The sequence below is a fragment of the Camelus ferus genome, chromosome X, assembly GCF_009834535.1.
Source record: "Camelus ferus isolate YT-003-E chromosome X, BCGSAC_Cfer_1.0, whole genome shotgun sequence".
NCBI lineage: Eukaryota > Metazoa > Chordata > Mammalia > Artiodactyla > Camelidae > Camelus > Camelus ferus.
This window is the reverse complement of record NC_045732.1, coordinates 47,586,934-47,606,879: the sequence shown is the minus strand read 5'-3', so window position 1 is coordinate 47,606,879 and position 19,946 is coordinate 47,586,934. Positions and strand designations below refer to the sequence as shown.

Below are 19,946 nucleotides of genomic sequence, written 5' to 3'. Positions count from 1 at the left end.
CTTTTTATGTCTCCCTGAGGTGTAATATTAGGTTGTTATTTTGAGATCATTCTGCTTTTTTAATGTAAGCATTTCATTACTATAAACTTCTCTCTTAGTACTTGCAGCATTGCCTGCTTCTTAAATGTTTTAGTATGTTATATTTTCCTTTTCATTTGTTTCAACATATTTTCTAATTTTCCTTGTGATTTCTCTTTTACCCATTAGTACTTTCAAGAGTCTGTTATTTAATTTCCATGCATATGTGAATTTTCCAGTTTCTTTTTAATATTGGTTTCTAATTCCATTCCATTGGAAAAGATACTTGGTATGCTTTCAATTTGCTAAAGTTTTTTAAAATTTTGTTTTGTGATCTAAGTAATCTATCCTGGAATATATTCTGTGTGCACTTGAGAAGAATGTTGGGTTGGATGTTTTTGGGTAGAGTGTCCTCTATATGTCTGTTAGCTCCAATTGTCCGGCAATGTTGCTCAAGTCCCCTATTTCCTTATTAGCCATCTTTCTCATTCTTCTATCCATTATTAAAAGAAGGATATTGAAATCTCCTATTATTATTGTATTATTGTCTAATTCTCCCTTAAGTTATGCCAGTGTTTGGATCATGTATATGGGTGTTCTAATGTTAGGTGCATATATATTTAGAATTGTTATATCTTCTTGCTGAATCATTAGAGGAAATGGATAATGTGAAAATAGGGATGTAGAAAAGAGGAGTTCTTGCTCTGGAGAGTGAGGATAGATATGCATTAAGCTGTCCAAGTTCACCCAGGAGTTACTGACAGCAAAGACTACAATCCATGTTTTTCCCTCAAATGACATCTGTCATGCTATGACTGTCATCACTTATCCCCCTATGCGCTTTGCTGGGCCTTTGCCACAGCCAGAGATGACTACACTTGCTGACTGTCACTCCCTGACTTGCTCACTCATGCACCTTCCACCCCACCGTAGTCTACAGACCAGACAATTTATCTGCCTGCAGAGTTCAAGGTCATACGTGGAAATGAAAACTTGAAAGCCCTGGCATGGGGTACACATGGAATTTTTCTCAGGGCTCAATCACCATGGTTGTATGAAGACTAGGCACACATGCCAGCAAATCTCCAGCGCTCCCTATAAGCTGAGCAGCAATTGAGACTTCCTTCTACCTCAGTGTATTACTCTCCTATTGCTGCCATAACAAATTCCTATTAATTGAGTGGCCTATAAAGAACATGAGTTTATTATCTTATATTTCCGTAGGGAAGATCAGACACAGAGTTCACTGGGATAAGATCAGGTTTTCAGGAGGGCAGCGTTCCCTTCTGGAGGATCTAGAGAGAATCTATTTCCTGTCCTTGCAGCTCTTGAATAACCCCGCATTCTTAAGCTCATGGCTACTTTCCTCCATTTCCCAACCCACTGACAGGGGATCAAGAACTTCTCATATCACATCAATCTTACCTGGACTTCAAACTCCCAATCTCATTGTTAATGACACTTGGGATGATATTGAGGCTGATTGGATAATGCAGGAGAACCTCCCTACCAGTAGGTCATAAGAGTACCAAAATTATTGCCTCAGCATGATTAATCTCCTGTTGTCATGCAAGATAACATATTAGCGACCTCCAGGGATTAGGACCTGGACACATTTGGGCACGATTACTATGCACACCCACCCCACCCAGCTCCCTCTGCAGGGCTCACCTCATTCTGCCTTCCTTGTTTGTGCCAGGCCCCCAAGAGTCCAGAGAGAGCAGTGGCGGGTTCTGGGGCTGCTGCTGGTGGTGTGGAGGTGAGGTGGAGAGGGGACATTTGCCCAGGAGTTGGACAGGGAGCAGGATCAGGAAGAATGGGGCCTAGAACCGTCTAGGCCAACCGCCACTGCCTCCCTAGCTGGAGAGGAGCCTTGAGGGGAAAGGCAAAGCGGGTGCACTGAATGAGGGCGAGGTTCTGACCTCCACATCCATCCTGGGGCCCAGATGTGTTTCTTTGACCTGTGCCTCAGGACCTGCCAATTATTTCCTTCTGGAACTGGAAGGCTCGGGCCTGAGCCACTGCCTGTGATGTACGTGTTCCCAGAAACAATATTGTGTGGAAGTTGGTCTGAATATGGAACAGAGAGATTGTGTGCTCAGAGCGGGGAAGGGAGGCTGGAAAAATGAATCACCAAGGGCTGTATTCAGGCCATGCCATGTCCCCTTTGACAAGCTTCTCCACTTCCTCACCCTGGCAAACACCACCCTGTACCCCATCCCCTGGGCAGGGCTGGTGCTGATGCTGGACTTCCCCCTAGTCACAACTTGCCCTCATGTCTCAGTGGGTAGAAACCCCAGCTGGAAAGTCTCTGCCAAACTTAGTCACTCAGACAGCAGCGCACTAGGTCACCCCGCCAAGAACTAGCCAGTGGGTCAGGTTCAGGGTCAAAGCTGTAACCTCAGCAATCAAGACGACCTTCTCCTGGGAGGGGTTGGAAGTGGAAGGATTAAGTCCCCCGAACGTTCTTTGCCAGCCCTCAAGCCTGTGACTGTCCCATCCCACATGTGATAGTCTGTCTACCTGAGCTCATGCCACGTGGGTGGGAAGGGAGCCAGGGTGAGAATATGGGGGAGGGTGGAACCAGGGGCACCCCATTGTCCAGGTGCAGTCACCTCTTACTTCCCATCCTCACTGTGCCCATCCTGCCTGTTTCCCGGGTTCCTCATGTTCGGCGTCTCCTACGTGGGTCCCCCTGCTTCTAAGATGAGCAGAGTCCCAGCTACTCTGAGGAGCCATCCTTCCCATTCTCAATCCATCCAGACGCACAGTGGTTGTCAGATGTTTTCGAATCACACAGTAGGACCCAGAGCCTCCTCCAGCCACTCCAACATTTTGAGCGTCCTGACACCTCGTTGTAGGCTTTCATGCCTTGTGAAACATCCCTCTCCTACGTTTTGGGAATTTAACAACACTCCTGGAATAAAGGAGATGTGAAACTTGCTTTTGCTCATTCAATGCTTTAGAGATTCTTGACCACAGTCTGTACTCCCTTTCCTCCCTGAGTCACATCTTTCTCCCTCAAGGGAGATTGTCCCTGATGAAATTTATTCACAAACACAGACACAGACAACTTTAATGCTCTGTCTACAATCATACCCCCGCTTTTGTTTATTAAACCCCTGATTTCTCAGGAAGGGTGACCAGCAGAACCTGGCTATACCTCACTCAATACAAATATGCGCCTCTGAGTCTCAGGCTGGCACAGCACTGGGTCTTGGCTGAGGGAAGGAAGTGATTCCCAACCTCCAGTGAGGGGGAAATCTAACATGCAGTTTAGACTCAATCATCTGTGCCCTAAAAAGATAGTCTGGGAGATTGAGCTGGGACACGGAAACATCATTTCCATGAAAATCTTTGTCATGGGGCTGGTCAACACTCCTTGACTGGGACCAGGAAAGAACACTGAGACCTACCAACCCCACTTGACATAGAATTGAATGGTCACTTTCCACCCAAGGGTAAGGAGGCAACCAGGCTGGAGGAGGGCGGTCAGCTGGCCGGGCAGGGAGGATGTGAAAGCTCCAAGGGCTGGACCATCCACGTCTAGCTGCTGGCGGGCAGTCTCCCCCAGGTTGGCACCAAACAGACGCCTTTCCCCTAACTCCAGCCAGAGACGACCCTGTGCTTTTCTCCCGTGTTCCCTGTACCTTCCCTCTTGCTCTGAAATCCACCGGGCCGTGACTTCTGCCTCCATCCCTCTACTGAACCCGCGGAGACAGACATGACAAGACTGGTAACCCAGGATCAGTAGTGAGAGCTAAGGAGGACAGGAGGACGACTCGCAGGTTCCTGGGTGAGATGTCCCTGTGCATGGTGGCACCAGGGGGAGGTAGGGACCTCACAGGCAGGATGGGGTCTCAGGAGAGGGAAGATGAGCTCAACTGTGCCTGTTTAACACCTGCTGAAGTGCACGTGCAGGAAGGCCACCGACGGCAAGCCAGGGGAGGGATCGAGGGTGCTCTGACAGCAAAGCAGGGTGGATGGAGGGGGGAAGCAGGATGGTGATCCCACTGAGGGAAAGGGGCATGGGAGCTCTGGAAGGGGTCATGGGTTCCTGGTGATGGGGAGGGGGAACGGCAGCGATGAATGGGAACCGCCGGACCCCAAAGGAGGAGGGGTTTGGAGGGAACTGGAAGACGGCCTCCAGGGGAAGGGGAGGACATGCCAGTGCGGACAGGCAGAGCCCACACCAAACCCAGAGCCAGGCACTCTGCAGGCCTGACTGCAGGGATGGGAGCAGAGGCTCCCCGGACTCCCCACAGGGAGAAGGCCCACCACAGGATGCCAGAGGGACTGTTCTGGAAAAGGCTCTGACACCGAACAGCTCCTGCCCCGCTCCTGCCCACTCCCCTGCCTCCCCAGAGAGAGGACAGACCACAGACCGTGAGAGGTACTTTAATTGGAAACTGCTGTGAAACGGGTGGGGCGGGAGCAAACAAGAGAGAGGAGGAGGCCCTGGCTGAGGTAGAGCAGGAGGGAACGAGCTTGGCCACAGCTCCCGGGCCCCAGAGGTATCAGCGGCTCCTCTTGCATGAAGATGCTGGGCTCAACCTGTGAGACAGCACAGTCAGGGAAGAGCCTCAAGCCAGGGCCAGCCCTCGGCCCTGCTCAACAGCCAGGACTGTGGCGAGGGGTATGGTGTGTGTAACACTCACTTCACAGGATCTGGAACTTGTAAGCCAGGTTCTCCATGGCCGCTGAAACGGGGAGAGGCATAAGCTGGCACTCCAGACATAGGGATATAGAAGCCCAAGCCCTGTCCCCATGGCGAACCGCCCAGCCCTGCAACCTGAAACCCCCTCCTGCCCAGATGCAAAGAGCCCTGGGCCTGATTCACTCCACCACCACCTGAACTAAATGTGGAAATGTTTCCTAAAGGGAACCAAAGTGTGCAAGCAGCTCTCAGGCTCTGGGCCATGTCAGGACCATTCAGAACATGCAGCAGGCTCCAGGGCCAGGCCTGCTAGGTCTCCTCCCCGCAGGCATGCTCGTCCCTGAGGGGCTGCCTGCACCTGCAGCCCACCCCACCCCAAGCGCCCACCCGGGTTCTGCACGAACACACCGCTCTCTGCCCCTGGTTCCTCATACCGAGTTGCTCCTTGAGGCTGTCTATTTCTCTCTGCAGCACGGGACACTAGGTCAGGAGACACCGGAAAGAGAAATGATTAGTATATTCTGGCCTCCTCTCTCCTTCACCTTCCCCTCTCCTCCCGACTCTACATCCCAAAGCCCCGCGGCTAGACTGGCTCAGGCTCCCCAGGGGAAAGGACGTGGGCTCCCTTCGTAGGCTGTGGGTTGGGGGCAGGGAAGCAGGCCGCACAGAAGTCAGTTTAACCTAAACACAGATCCTCCCATGTAGTTTGGGCCTGTTTCCAAGAACCAGAGGAAGCATTACCCGAGGACAGCCCTGCGCTCCTGGTGCCTGCTGCTGCCTTTCTGGTCTTGGGGGCTGGTCGAGTGGTTCCTGGTCACCTACAGGGAAAGGACACACAATCCAGCTTCTCAGGCTCCCAGTGAGGTGGACAGGGCCTAGCAGGGTCTAACCGGAGGTGAGGCAGCACCACCCCCTACTGGTAACAAGCCAGTCCTGCTCCCCCCAGCGGCTCCAACCTTCTGTCTAAGCCTGCCTCCTCTCTTCCCCAGGGGCAGCCATTCCCCAACTGTGGTCCCCAGAGACTGTGGCTCTGGGTTCGACCCCCTCAGAAGCTGCAGCCACATCCAGCAGCTGGGGGAACAAAGTGGGTGAACAGGACTTAACAGCGTAGGCTGTTCCTCCGCAAGTCTATGTCCACAGTTGCAGTTTGGGGCACTGCCACCATCACCCCTGCCCCAGAAACCCCACACAGAGGATGATGTGGCCCGAGACAACCATTGACCTCACCCCATCTCCTGGGGGAGAAGTTGCCTGGGAGCAAGGCTGAGCCCCCAGCAGAGACAGCAAGAGGTTTCTCTCCTCGTCCCCTCACCCCTCCTATCAAACCCAGGAGACTCACCTGGGGGTGCAGGCCCTCTGGGCATGTCGTCTCCCTGGTTCCGGGCCAGGGGCTCTAAGCGTCCTGAATCCTGGGAGGCTCTGGTATTGAGGTTACCACTGCTGGATTCCCCACGATGTCCGCACGAAAAAGATCGCACTCGCCTGTGTGTTGGAAGCTGAAACAAAATTTCTTACCAATTTGGATTCAGGATGTGTGTGTGTGTTTACTTGGTTGCATGTGTATCTATGTTTGTGTGTGGGTGAGAGAGAACCTGTTTCGAGGCTGGGGTAAGGCAGGGGACTGGAGTGGAATGTGACAGGCTGGTCTCATCAGCACTTTCTCCCTCAGTCAGCCCCAGGCCAGCAGACAGAGTTGAGCCAGGGACAACAGTGGGGTACTAAGAAAGCTCAGGCCCCCTGCAAGGAACAGCTAGGAAATAGGAATCAGGAAGCTGATGACTCTAATCACTGAAGTTTTGTTCCCCAAACTTCTAAGGGGTCCCCTGATCCAATTTCAGCTACCAGTTCACCCTTCCATCCCAGCCTCTGTCTGGGAGAGGAGGCCGGATACCAGCCATGGGGGGGGGAAGTGACCCCCACACCCCAAGGGAAACCTTAGTGTTTGTCCCTAGTAGAACAACCCCGATCTGGCATCCTAATGACCCAGTGACCCAGGGGAGCCCAATGACCACCCCTGAGGGATGGACAGAAGGAGCACAGGTAAAGAACTTTGCGGTGGGGGGCGGTGGGAGGGGGAAGGGGGAGAGAGGAGGAGCATGGCCTACTCACTTGGCCCTTTGCGACTGGGTCTCTATTTGGGTCCTTGTCTTCTCCTGCCACCGCAGGTTCGGACACCCTTGCCCTCCTGGCCACGGATTTCTTGCCAGTGCCGCTGTGCTTGGACTGTTTGGTTCCCGAAGGGACCGAGGAATACCTCTTGGACCTCCCAAGCAGCGGAATACCAGAGATTGGGGGGAAGGTGGCCGGTTCCAGGGGAGCTGCCGAGACTCGCTGCCCCCAGGGAGGGAATATTCTCCCCAGGGCCAGGTTGGAGATCCCCTGGGGGGATTTCTTCTCCGGGACCCCCCTCCTGCTAAGAGTGGCCTGGGGCAGGCTGCTCCCAGCAGCAGCACCTCCGAGATAGGGCCTGCTTCCCACCTTCCCCCTGAGCACGCTTTGCATTTTCTTAGGGGAAGACATTTCCAGCTCCCCAGCGTCCTGCCTTTCCACAACCGAGGTGAGTCCCTGGGGAGCGGAGGGCAGGAAATTCTCCCTGACTTGGAAAGCCGAGTGTCTGGCTGTGTCCCCCGGATCCTTAGAGCTGCGGGGCTTGACCTGGCCTCCTTCTTTGAGGCAAATGCTCACTCTAATCGGCTGGAGCTCACTGAACTCATCTGACGACTCGGTGTCTGAAGGCAGCCCCACCAGGCCTTTCATGACGGACTGCGGCCGATCGGCAGCCGCCTTCATCCTGCTCTTCGTGCCTCTCTTAGGCGTCCCCCAGGTCCGGCCCCCCTCAGCCCCATCAGGCGGGAGAGGGCCGGCCACAGCCGGCTGCGCTTCTCCACAGCTCTGGGCGGCCGCGCCTCGACCGCCGGGAGCCGCCTTGGGCCCGGCCCACAGGCGGGACTCTCTGGCGGCTGAGCTCACCCGGGACGGGTATCTGCGGACGCCCAGCACGTCCCGGTCGGTCAGCTGCTGCAGGATGGCGGCCGCAGACTCGTCGGCCAGGTCCCGGGCGTCCCCCTTGTCGTCCGCTGAGGAGCCGGGTCGGCCTTCGCGGCCCCAGAGCACCGGCCCTCCTGCTTCCAGCACCACCCGCTCGGACTCGAAGCCCTTGGGGGCCGCGAAGCCGCCCCTGCCCTCGCCCTGGCCGATCCGCGGCGCCCTGGGGTTGGGGCCGGGGGCGGGTCGCCCCCGGGCTCTGCGGCCGGCCTGGCGGACGCCGTCCCGCTCGCCGCCCTCTGGGCCGAAACCCGCTTCCGAAACAGACACCTTATCCGGGGAGCTCATGTCGCGACCGGGGCGGCCTCGCTTCAGGGGCGTCAACTGATCGCCCGGGTCCCGGTCGCGCTCACAACCGTGGTCACGGAGGCTGAGGCAGGTGGCCTTCTGAGGCGGCGTCAGGCACCACTGGCGCCACACGAGATCACCTCACACGACGCGCGGCTGTCGCTGCGAGGTTAACGACCGCGCTGGGGCCTCCTTATTGGTCCGGCCTCCGCCAACCAGCGCGCGCCTTGTTGGCCCGCCCCTCGAGGCCCAACCAATGGGGTCAGGGCCTCTGGTTCGCCGCCAAGTCCCAAGGTGGTCGGGCAGTTGGCGAGTTGGCAGCAGAGCTGGTGATGTTTAGAATGCGGCTGTCAGGCCTCTTGTCGCACCTCTTCCTATCCTGGCTCCCCTTTCCGATTAGAGTCACAGCTCCGAGCCACTGTGTCCCCTGTACAAAAGGGATTGGAGGCGAGGGGGCTTCTCTCGGGGGTGGTGAGGAGAAACCACAGGATGGAGTCTCTGGGTGCCTAGTGAGGGCAGAAAGCCCTTAGCAGCCTCCCATCTAGCCCAAGCCTTACACCCAAGAGGAGAATGGGCACAGTGATCAGGGGTCCACATACTATTTTCCTAAAGGGTCGGAGAGCCAAGGGTTCGTATTTACGGGTTGTAAGGTCTCTTTCTGGCTCCTCTATTAGATAGACCATGAAATCGGCCTGTGCGCTCAGCAGATGTTATTGGCAGGCAGTTTTGGTGGACAGGCTGGGGGTTGCCCAGCTCCCTCAGCCCCTCCCACACTCCGAGGCAATTCAGAGGAGAAGGAATCGCAAGGTTCTGTGCACACCTCGAAAGAAGCTTGCCATCTCCTACCTGGGAAATGTGAACTAAAAGCATGAATCGGTTTTCACACACCACATTTGCAACCTTCAAAGAGTTTAAGCATTCCGAGAATGGGACAGGTTAGGAGAAAGCTGGTGCTTTCTCGTGCCCACAGTTCGATGCTGTTACTGGGAGAGGGCGGGGCGACACAGAAGAGTCTTGGAGTGGATCATTTGAGTCCGTGAGAAGCACAGACTATGCGTCTGGCACTCTTCTAAGCGCTGTACATGAATAGTTATGCATCTTTACGACAGTCCTTGCACTGAAGTACCCACTATTATTGCTCACTTACAGGTGAGGGAAAGGTGCTGAGAGGTTCAGCCACTGGCCCAAAGTCATTCAGTTTGTCGGGGTCAGTGTCAGGTTGGAAACCAGGCAGTCTGGCTCCGAATTCCTTGCTTTAAGCAAAAAAATCTTAAAACTGAAAAAAAGGAAAAACAAAAAAGAAAACAACACCACCTTTTCCCTCTATGTCCTGGCAATTCGCTGCCAGGTACATTAAGGAGACACCGCCGTTCTTGAAGTGTACCAGGGCATATGCATAAGGATGTCGGTGACGGGAAAATCTAGGAACACCCTAAATGGATGAACGCACCGTGGCACATGCATCCAGTAGACTAAACTGTGGCAGTGCAAAGGAGAATGCATCAGGCCGTGTTCACAGATTTCAAAAACATCCTCCTGACTGCATACTGCAAATTGCAGAGTGATGGAGTTTGATAGATTATACACACACAAGTCAATCTTAGCTAATATTTGAGAATTCATATAGGTGTATGTATAGGTATATTTTCAAGGTCTAGAAAGAGCACAACAAATAGCTGTTGGTGGTGGTGGCAGTGGATGTGGATCACCAGGTGTCTGTCAAACTTTCCTGTAACTGCTGTTTCCCAGATTCCCTGAGAGGAGCAGTACTGATATCTTTGGTTTCTAGAAGGCCTTGGAGTGTTAGAATTTCCCTTGTTTGCACCCACCCCCTACTCCAACAGCCCTCCATCCCTTCCATCCCTTCCTTCCTCTCTTTCCCATTCATACTCCTCTGTCTTCAGTCACCTCTCCCTCCTACATCCTGCTCTGGCAGACCTCCTGGAGAGGCCTGGGGTGTCTGAACCACTCTTGCCTGCAGAACTCAAAGGACTGATTTCTCTGGGTCTGCACCTGGGCTCTGACTGTGCTGGGGAAGGATACAGAGCAGGGGAGATTGGGTGCACTGTCAATCTGCAATCCTCCTCCTCATGCGTGCCCCCCATCATCCCTGCCTGTGTGTGGTTGCTGATGTCTCCCACTTCTCCCAGGGACATTTAAAGACATGCTAAAATGGATAAGGAAGGATATAGCGAAATACCCTGCACCTATCACCATTATAGCAAATGTTACCAGTAGATCCAGTGGCATCCCTCCCACCATTTCCATTCCCTCCCTCCTTCCACCCCTTCCTTCCACCCTCATAGAGAGAATCCTAGAACTTCTTCCCACCATCTACACTCTCTTCATCCGGGCATCTCTCCTACTCCTCTTCCCTTGCACCCCATAGGTCTCCCGTGGTGTCACTAATCTCTGCTAACTGCCCCCCACCACCCTTGCTCCTCAGGATCCCATATTGGTTTTCACTTACTGTCTCGGCCTGGGGTGAGGTGTCAGTGTTAAGGGGTTCCTCTTGGCCTTCCCCACTGTAATAGCTCTTACCCCACAGACCGATGACCCAGTTGGAGGTCAGTGCTCCAACTGCTAAGTGTATCACTTACAATGATCAACTTGGGGCTTGGAGGAATGACCACTGTCTTGGTCCAAGGACCCAGTCAGTTCACTGGGAACTGGTCTCTCTCCCCAGCTCCTTTGATTGCCAGGGCCTCATAAGTCCCCCTCTAACAGGGCCCCATTGTGACACTTTTGGTCTCTGGAATCGATGTCAGCACAGATCCTGTGGCCAGTAGTCCTAGAGATGTGTGTGTCTATTCATCCAGCCCCAGTGTACAGTCACCTGAGCAGCTGAGAAGCTGCTATGAACTTTTGCATACAGGTTTTGGGGGAATGTAAGTTTTCATTTCTCTTGGGTAAATGTCTAGGAGTTAGCTTGCTGGATCAAATGTTAGGAGTATTTTAACTTTATATGAAAGGTACAAACTGTTGCCCAGAGTATACCATTTTGTATTCTCACTAGCATTGCAGGAGAGTTCCAGTTGTTCCTCATTCTCTCTACCACTTAGTATTGTCTGTATTTTTTATTTTAGCCATGCTTATAGGTATGTCATAGTATTTCATTGTGACTTTAATTTGTATTTCTCTAATGCTAATGAGGTCAAACATCTTCTCAATAGCTTCATGACCACCCATTATTTTCTTTTCAGTGTTTTTGCTCGTTATATATGGAGTTGTTTGATTTCTTATTACTGAATATGGAATGCTCTTTATCTCTTTTGGATACAAGTCGTTTATTGTAAGTGTGTTTTGCAAATGTTGTCTCCCAGTCTGTGGCTTATGTTTTCATGTTCTCTTTTTGGTAAACACTTTTTGAGGTATAATTCATGTACTATATGATCCTCTTTGTAGTTTTCGAATCAGAAGGTGACATTAGCAAGATGGAGGAGTAGGAAGGCCCAGACCCTCCTTCCCCCAATGGAGACATGGACTCAAGAACGATATATGGACCAATTCCCTTTGTGAGAAACCCAGAAATCAGTTAAGAGGCTTCTGCACCCCAAGGGAGCAAGAAACCAACTACACTGAAACCGACTGGAAAAACTCATGGCTGCAATGGTCTTCAAATAGCTAAAACAATTTTCAGATAGATTAACAAAGCTGTAGGCTTTATACTTCCTGACTTTGAAACACATTGTAAAGTGACAGTAATCAAAATAGTATGATACTGATAGAAGGACTTACATAAATAGCAATAGAACAAGATGAGAAGCCAAAACTATACCTATGTGAAAAATAGTCAAGTGATGTTTGACAGTAGTGGCAAGAATACACAATGGAGAAAGTATAGTCTCTTCAAAAATGGTAAATGGAAAGCTGTATATCCAAATGCAAAATAATGAAATTGGACCCTTATCTTATACCATACACTAAAATCAAATTAAAATGATTTAAAGGCTTAAACATGCGATCTGGAACTATGAAACACTTAGAAGAAAACCTAGGGGAGAACAAAACCACAACTGACTGCTAAACAACCATCAAAAAAAGACTGGAACCTAGCAAAAAAGATCTTCTGCAACTTGAAACATAAAGAGGGAACCACAGCAGGATGGGAGGAGTGGCTTGCTCGCAATATAATCAGGCCCCATTACCCCTGGTGGGCAACCCACAAGGTGAAGAATAATTAAGTCACAGAGGCCCTCACACAGGAGTGAGAGTCCTGAGCCCCACATTAGGCTCCCCAGGCCAAGGTTCCAGCAGTGGTTGGAGGAGACCCCAGGATATGTGGTTTTGAAGGCCAGTGGGCCTTAACTCCGGAAGCCCCACGGGACAGAGACTTCATTCTTTTGGGAAGCGTATCAAGAATCTCACGTGCTCCAGTTCCAAGGGCAGAGGCAGTGATTTAATAGGAACCTGGGCCAGACCTGCCTGCTAGTTTTGGAAGGTCTCCTGGGGAGGTAGGGGACGGCTACAGCTCACCCAGGGGACATAAAAGCTGGTGGCAGACATTCCGGGAGTGTTCATCTACATGCGCTTTCCTAGAGGCTGACATCTTGACTGGATCATTAACTTGAAGACCTAGCCCCCACCCAACAGCCTGTAGGCTAAAGGGCTGGGAAACCTCAGGCCAAACAACATACTAGGTAGGAACTCAGCCCCACCCATCAGCAGACTTGAACCCTAAACTGCCTCTGGACAGGCTCCTGGACAGGCTCCTAGCCAGGGCCCTACCCACCAGAGGACCAGGGCCAAGCTTCACCCAGCAGTGAGCAGGCAACGACTCCACCAGCCAGGAAACCTGCTTAAGCCTCTAGTCCAGCCTCATCCACCAGGGGCAGATACCAGAAATAAGAAAACAACAATCCCAAGCCTGAGGAAGGAATCCACAGACACAGGCCAGACTCTACACTGGGATTGGCTGGACCCAGGCCCTTGGGTGACAAGAGAGGAGTGCACTGCTGGGATGCATAGAATGTCTCCACAGGGGGCCACCTCTCCAAGGTCCAGAAACATAACTAACCTACATAAAATACAAACAGAAAGATAGACAATATGAAGCCGCAATGGAATATCTCCTAGGCCAAGGCACAAGATAAAATCCCAGAAGAAGAAATAAGTGATGAGCAGATAGGCAATTTATCTGAGAAAGAGTTTAAAATAACGATGGCCAAGATGTCCAGAGAACTCAAGAGGAGTATAGACGCACAGAGTGAAGTTTTTAGCAAAGAGTTGGAAAATATAAAGAACACCCAAAGTTGAAGAATAAAATTACTGAAATGAATATCACACTAGAAGGAAGCAAGAATAGATTAAATGAGGCAGAAGAACGGATCAGTCAGATAGAAGACAAATTAGTGGATATCACCACTGCAGAAGAGAAGAAAAAAGAATGAAAAGAAATGAGGATAGTTTAAGAGAACTCTGGGACAACATGAAGCACACTAATATTCACATTATAAGGGTCCCAGAAAGAGAAGAGAGAGAGAAAGGACCTGAGAAAATTTTTGGAGAGATAATAACTGAAAACTTCCCCATCTTGGGAAAGGAAACAGTCACCCAAGTCCAGGAAGCACACAGAGTTCCACACAGGATCAACCCAAAGAGGAACACACCAAGGCATGTAGTAATCAAATTGACAAAAATTAAGAATAAGGAGAAAATGTTAAAATCAGCAAGAGAAAAGCAACAAATAACATACAAGGGAACTCCATAAGGTTATCAGCTGATTTTTCAGGAGAAATTCTACAGGCCAGAAGGGAATGGCTTGATATATTTACAGTAATGAAAGGAAAAAACAACCAAGAATACTTATCCAGCAAGGCTCTTGTTCAGATTTGATAAAGAAATCAAAAGCAGATAAACAAAAGCTACAAGAATTCAGCACCACCAAACCAGCTTTACAGCAAATGTTAAAGGAACTTCTCTAGTCATCAAACCACAAGAAAAGAGAACAAAAAGAAGAAAGAGGAAAAAAAGACCTACAAAAGATTGCTTTGGCAAGTCAGGGTCTTTTATGGTTCCATATAAATTTTGGAATTGTTTGTTCTAGTTCTGTGAAGAGTGTCTTGAGTATTTTGACAGGGGTTGCTTTGGTTCTGTAGATTGCTTTGGGTAGTATGGCCAGTTTGATAATGTTGATTCTTCCAATCCAAGAGCGCAAGATAACTTTCCATTTCTTTGTATCATCTTCAATTTCCTTCATCTGTGTTTTACAGTTTTCAGAGTATAGATAACCTCCTTGGTTAGGTTTATTTCTAGGTATTTTGTTGTTTTTGATGCTATGGGAATGTTTATGCCAGCTATGAAATTCTGACTTTTGAAGTGAAAGGAAAAAAACAGTGAATGAAGGGCTGCAAATGACAAAATACCCTTTTGTGTGAGTGAGTTGTATTCCATTGCATATATATGCTATATCTTCTTTATCCATTCATCTATTGATGTGCACTTAGAATGCTTCCATGTCTTGGCGATTGTAAATAGTGCTGCTGTTAATAGCGGGGTGTATGTATCTTTTTGAATTAATGTTTTTTCTTTTCTCAAGTATATGCCCAGGAATGGAATTGCTGGGCCATGTGGTCATTCTGTTTTGGGGACTTTGAGAAACCTCCATATTGTTTTCCATGGTGGCTACACCAATTTACATTTCCACCAACAGTATACAGGGGTTCCCTTTTCTCCACCTCCTTGCCAACATTTGTAATTTGGTGATGGCCATTCTGACAGGTGTAAGATGGTGTCTCATTGTGGTTTTGATTTGCATTTCCCTGATGCCGGTGATGTTGAGCAGCTTTTCATGTGCCTGTTGGCCATCTGCATTTCCTCTTTTGGAAAAATGTCTGTTCAGTTCTTCTGCCCATATTTTAGTGGGTTGTTTGTTTGCTTGCTTGCTTTTTAATAGAAGTACAGTTGATTTAAAATGTTTTATTAGTTTCTGGTGTACAGCATGGATGGACTTGGAGGGCATTATGCTAAGTGAAATGAGTCAGACGGAGAAAGACAAATACTGTAAGATATTACTTACATGTGGAATCTAAAAAAAAAAAAAAACACAACAAACTGGTGAATATAACAAAAAAAAAAAACCAGAATCACAGATGTAGACAAGGAACTGGTGGTTACCAATGGGGAGAAGGAAGGGGGAGGGACAAGATGAAGGTGGAGGATTAAGAGTACAAACTATCAGGCATAAAATAAGCTACAAGGATGTATTGTACAACATGGGGAATATAGCCAATATTTTATAATAACTATACCCTAACCTTTAAAAAATTGTGAATCGCTATATTGTATACCTGTAACATATAATATTGTACATCAACTATACTTCAGTTTTTAAAATATGGTATTGTAAACTAATAAAGTTTAAAAAACCTGGGGGAAAACATTCATACATTGGTCTTGGCTATGATTCCTTGAATATGACACCAAAAGCAAATGCAAAAATAAGCAAATGGGACTATGTACATTAATCTAAAAAGTTTCTGCTTTGCAAAGGAGACAGTCAACCAGGTTAGAAAGCAACCTATGGAATGAGAGAAAATATTTGCAAATCATACATCTGATAAAGGGCTAATATCCGAAATATGTAACAAGCTTCTTCAACTGAAAAACAAAAACCCAAATAACACAATTTTTTTTTTACATGAAAGGGGTTTTATTTGCAGGGGGTGGGACTCTAGTCAAACAGTCCAAACCCTGTGTCATCCACATGGACTCCCCCTACTCCTCATTCTTCTCTTTCTTCTCTGCTGTGGGTGGGGCAGAACCACAGCAGGAGCTGCAGATCCTAGGGCAGCAGAGACGGCCACAGCCCTGCCAGCAGGCATGCTGGCCAGCTTTCTGACACCCTGGACAATGACATCCTCAATGTTCTGTCCGTTCAACTCACTGATAACCTTGTTGAGCTGGTTGTCACCCGCCTCGATGCCCACGCTGTCCAGGATCTTCTTGATGTCCTTGGTGCTGGGGGAGGCATTGCTCCCGAGAGTGGCCAGCAGGTAAGAGGAGATGTAGCACATCCCTCCATGGTGCTTCTGGCTGCAACAGGTTGGTGCCCTGGCCTGGCCACCCCACTCACTTGGCAGCAGCCCCAAATAACACAGTTTGAAAAAGGGCAAAGGTCAGGTCAAGACCAGAATCTCAGGATGGCCCCAAGTGGTCACTGGCTCAGGGCGGTCCCTTGACTTGCCTGTGGCCTCCGTGTGCTGGTGATCATCATCCTGTGCATGGGTCACGGGCAGAGAAAGCTACAGAACCAGGCCAGAGGGGACCCGTCACGCCAGCGTGGGTGCGCTTCCTGGCCAGCTGGGTGGGGATGTGCAGGGAAACGTGGGATGGGTAGAGGGCCTGGGGACCATCTCGGGGGCCAGGCCCAGAACCCCAGAGTGCACACGAGTGCATTTGTCATTTCTACCGACTGCTTCCTTTGGAGCTGATACAGTGTCCCCTACACAGAGCGCACTTTGAGGCCCACGGAAGGGAGAGCCCCCAGTGCGGGGCCAGCGTGTGGTGAGCACAAGGGAGTCAAGGCTGGGTGGATGCCCAAAGAGGCAAAGGGATTCTAGAGTCTCAGCAAAAAGCACGTCTGGAGAGCTTCCTGAGTGTTGGAGTGATGGAACTTGATGTCACGGGCCGTGCTGAGCACCGCGGGCTGTCCTTCGTGCCCCGCCCCCACGGAACTCAGCTTCACAGGTCCACCATGGGGAACCTGTACGCGGGAAACGTAGCATACAAAGCCACCCCGAGCCTTTTACTCCACACTTAGAGCTGCTGTCACACCACACACATGCCTTCCCATGGCAGTACGGTCTCTGAACAGGGAATTTTCGGTGGCTGTTTCTCTGTGATTGGGTACTTGGGGTATCTCCAGGCTGTTGTGATATTCTATACATCCCTGCAGGTATGTTGCTGTGCCCAGTATTGGTATTCCCTCAGGTGGAGTTCTTGAAGGGGACTGCAGGCTCGGAGGGCAGGGTCTGCGAGGGTCTTCCTGTAGCCAGAGTGCTTTCCGGAGAGACTGCCCGCTAACATTTGTGACAGTGCAGGCTCGGCTCACCCCACACTTTGTTTCTAGCTGACTGTGTTATTCTTTTATGGAAAATCTTTGCCACCTTGACAGGCAAAGAAGGGTGCTGGTTAGTCTCTCCTTGCGGGAGGGCTGGAGCTGTTGGTGTTCCAGGGCTGGACCCTGGAGCCCATGCCTTCTTCTTTGTGAATCAATTGCCTGGTCTTTGCTGAGTGGTCCAGCTTTTTATGACTGGCATGAGTTCTTCCATTTTAAGGGTATTAAATCCCAAGATTTAAGATTATAGAGTTTGTTCTTGAAGAGACAGGTAAGAGCAGACAGAACCTGGGAGGGGCTAGAACCCACCCAAGGTGGGCTGTCTCCACAGCCCCTCCCGGGCTTGCTGTGATTCCTGTGGGGGTTCATTCTGCTGCCAAGGGGATAGTGTGTGCGGCTGTGCTGGGAACTGAACCAGGGAACCCAGAGGGGTGAGGGTTCTGTGTGCCAAGAGACTAGAGTGGTAGCGATGGGACAGCGGACGCAGCTGGATTGTGTGTGTGCGTACACGTGTGTGTGTCTGGACCGAGAGAGCCCCCAGGACCTGTGTTTGCAGCTCCAGGCTGTGGCCTGGGCAGGGCCATAGGGACAGACTGAGCTTCTATCATGAGGTGTTCAGGAAGTCCTTGATGCCCAGTCCCTGAGGCTGTGGGGAACATTGAAGGCAGCAGGTGCAGGGGTAACGAGGAGAGCCTGGAGCAGCGTTCCTCAGTGTCGCTCAGGGAACACTCGTCCCTTGAGCAGCCCTGAGTGAGATGCCTGTGGGCCAACACCCTGGCCTCCACTGCCCAGTCTGCCCTGCAGAACACATCCCTCCACTGCCCTCTTCCCAGTCCCACTGCCCTTGCTTTCTTTTAGCTGTCAAAGGTGACGAACGAACAAAAAAAGGGCTCAGAAGAAGAAAATCAGGGGTGTGGATCATCCCTGGGCTGCCCTGATGTGTGTTTACCTCCTCCATCCGACACTTGCTGACAGAGGCACGGAGATGAACCCGGGGCACGTGGGGCATTTTGCACTCAGTGACACTTCTTCCTTGTCCTGGATGAGCAGCCTGGCGTCCAGGGGCTGGAGGGGCTTCAGCAAGAGTGCAGGGCCAAGGCTGCCCCATCTTCCTGAGAATCGCTGACACGCTGGGAACTACTGGAGCCATGGCTCTTTGCCCAGAACAGGGCTCGCTCCCATCCAAAAGAGGGCTTTCTGCTGGCTGACTGTCCTGTACTCTGCTCGCCCTGATGAAACGTGTGACAGATGCTTCCCTTTTGTAGCCTCACTCCCTTGACTCCCTTGGCCTGGGAGCAGGTGGGCACTGGCCCCCAGGGTAGCTGACCCATGGGTAGCAGGCCATGGTGAATCCGTGGAGCATTGGTTCTACAGGTTCTGGGGAAGGAAGGCCTGGGTGCCCACTCTATGTGCCACCTGCAGGTCAGGTGATCTCAGGGTCCTGACTGCTCCCAAAGCCTTGGCACCCAGACTGCGGGAGAGGGCTCACAGCCTCTTACCTGCAGAGTGGTTTCAGCTGGGATGCAGTTTCCGGTCCCTGGAGTGTTGCAGGTGTTCTTGTTACTGCAGTCAGCTTTATTAGTTTCAGGGACGCTGATGTGCTTAAGCCCCACAGAGTGTTAAGAGCACCAAGGGTACTTGGCGGTGGTCTCGTGGGTCACATTTGTAATCACACAGGCTGTCCCTGCTGCCTCCCTGCCGGGCCTGCTGCCTACCTCCCCAGAAGTAGGGCATCCAGGACTAGGTCCGGGTTGCCACGTGCAGAGGGCACTGTGTCTAGCTGTGCTCTGGGTTTGGGGTGCTGTTTGCAGAGCACTGCACAGCCGGCATTTACTCTGCACTGTCAGAGTGGAGACCCAGGTCACTTCTCTGGTCGTAGGCACTGCAACAGGGGTTTGGAAATGCTTTATGGTTAAAACCCTTGTTTTCAAGTACATTCTGTTGTTCCTGCTGGAAGGGCTCCTACCTTTTTGGCTGAAGAAGTGCTGTGCTCAGTTGAGTTCTGTTGAGAGTTCCTGGCATTTATAATTCATGTAAAAATAAATGTGTTGTCTTCTTTCGAAAAAAAATGGGCAGAAGAATAGATATTTCTCCAAAGAAGATACATGAATGGCCAACAGGTATATGAAAGATGCTCAACATCACTAATCTTCAGGGAAATACAATTCAAAACCACAGTGAATTACCACTTCACATTTGTTAGGATGGCCATTATTTTAAAAAACATAAAGTAGCAACTGTTGGCAAGGGAGTGAAGAAATTTAACCCCTCATGCACTGTTGTTGGGATATAAAATGGCGTAGCTGTGATGCAAGACGGTATGGAGGTTCCTCAAAAAATAAAAATAGAACTACCATATGATCCAGCACTTTCACTTCTGTATATTTATCCATAATAATTGAAATCAGGATCTGAATAGGTTATCGCACTCCCATGTTCATCGCACCATTATTCACAACCACCAAGAGATGAAAACAACCTAAATTTCTATCAACAGATGCGTGGATAAAAGATGGTACATATAATGGAATATTATTCAGCCTTTAAAAAGGAGGAAATCTTGCTATATGCTACAATATGAATGAACTTTGAGGACATTCTGCTAAGTTAAGTAAGCCAGTCACAAAGGACAAATACTGCATGTTTCTACTTAGGGAGGGTATCTAAAGTAGTCAAACTCTAAGAGGCAGAAAATAGAGTCCTGATTGCCAAGGGCTTGTGGGAGGGGGAATGGGGAGTTGTTCAATGAATGTATAATTTCAGTCATGCAAGATGAAAAGATTCCAGAGATCTGATGTACAACAATGTTCATATAGTTAACGACACAGTACACTAAAACATTTTTAATGAGGTAGGTTTCATGTTATGTGTTTTTTACCA

General features: G+C 50.2%; 1 protein-coding gene and 2 pseudogenes across 1 annotated transcript; all 3 read right to left on the bottom strand.

Moving 5' to 3' along the window:
* Positions 1-4,400: 4,400 nt before the first annotated feature.
* Positions 4,401-8,506, bottom strand: LOC102511208 (uncharacterized protein CXorf49 homolog). Its single transcript, XM_014554621.2, has 6 exons — positions 6,785-8,506; positions 6,015-6,171; positions 5,417-5,493; positions 5,110-5,155; positions 4,677-4,718; positions 4,401-4,572 (listed from the first exon to the last, which is right to left on the bottom strand). Exons 1-5 carry the CDS (start codon positions 8,006-8,008, stop codon positions 4,678-4,680), a joined length of 1,545 nt encoding a protein of 514 aa, XP_014410107.2. The 5' UTR covers positions 8,009-8,506; the 3' UTR covers positions 4,401-4,572; position 4,677.
* Positions 8,507-15,680: 7,174 nt separating this feature from the next.
* On the bottom strand, positions 15,681-16,023 carry LOC102510984 (annotated as a pseudogene).
* A 1,647-nt stretch (positions 16,024-17,670) lies between these two features.
* The window catches only part of LOC116661871, a 5,643-nt pseudogene continuing 3,367 nt past the window's right edge, over positions 17,671-19,946 (bottom strand).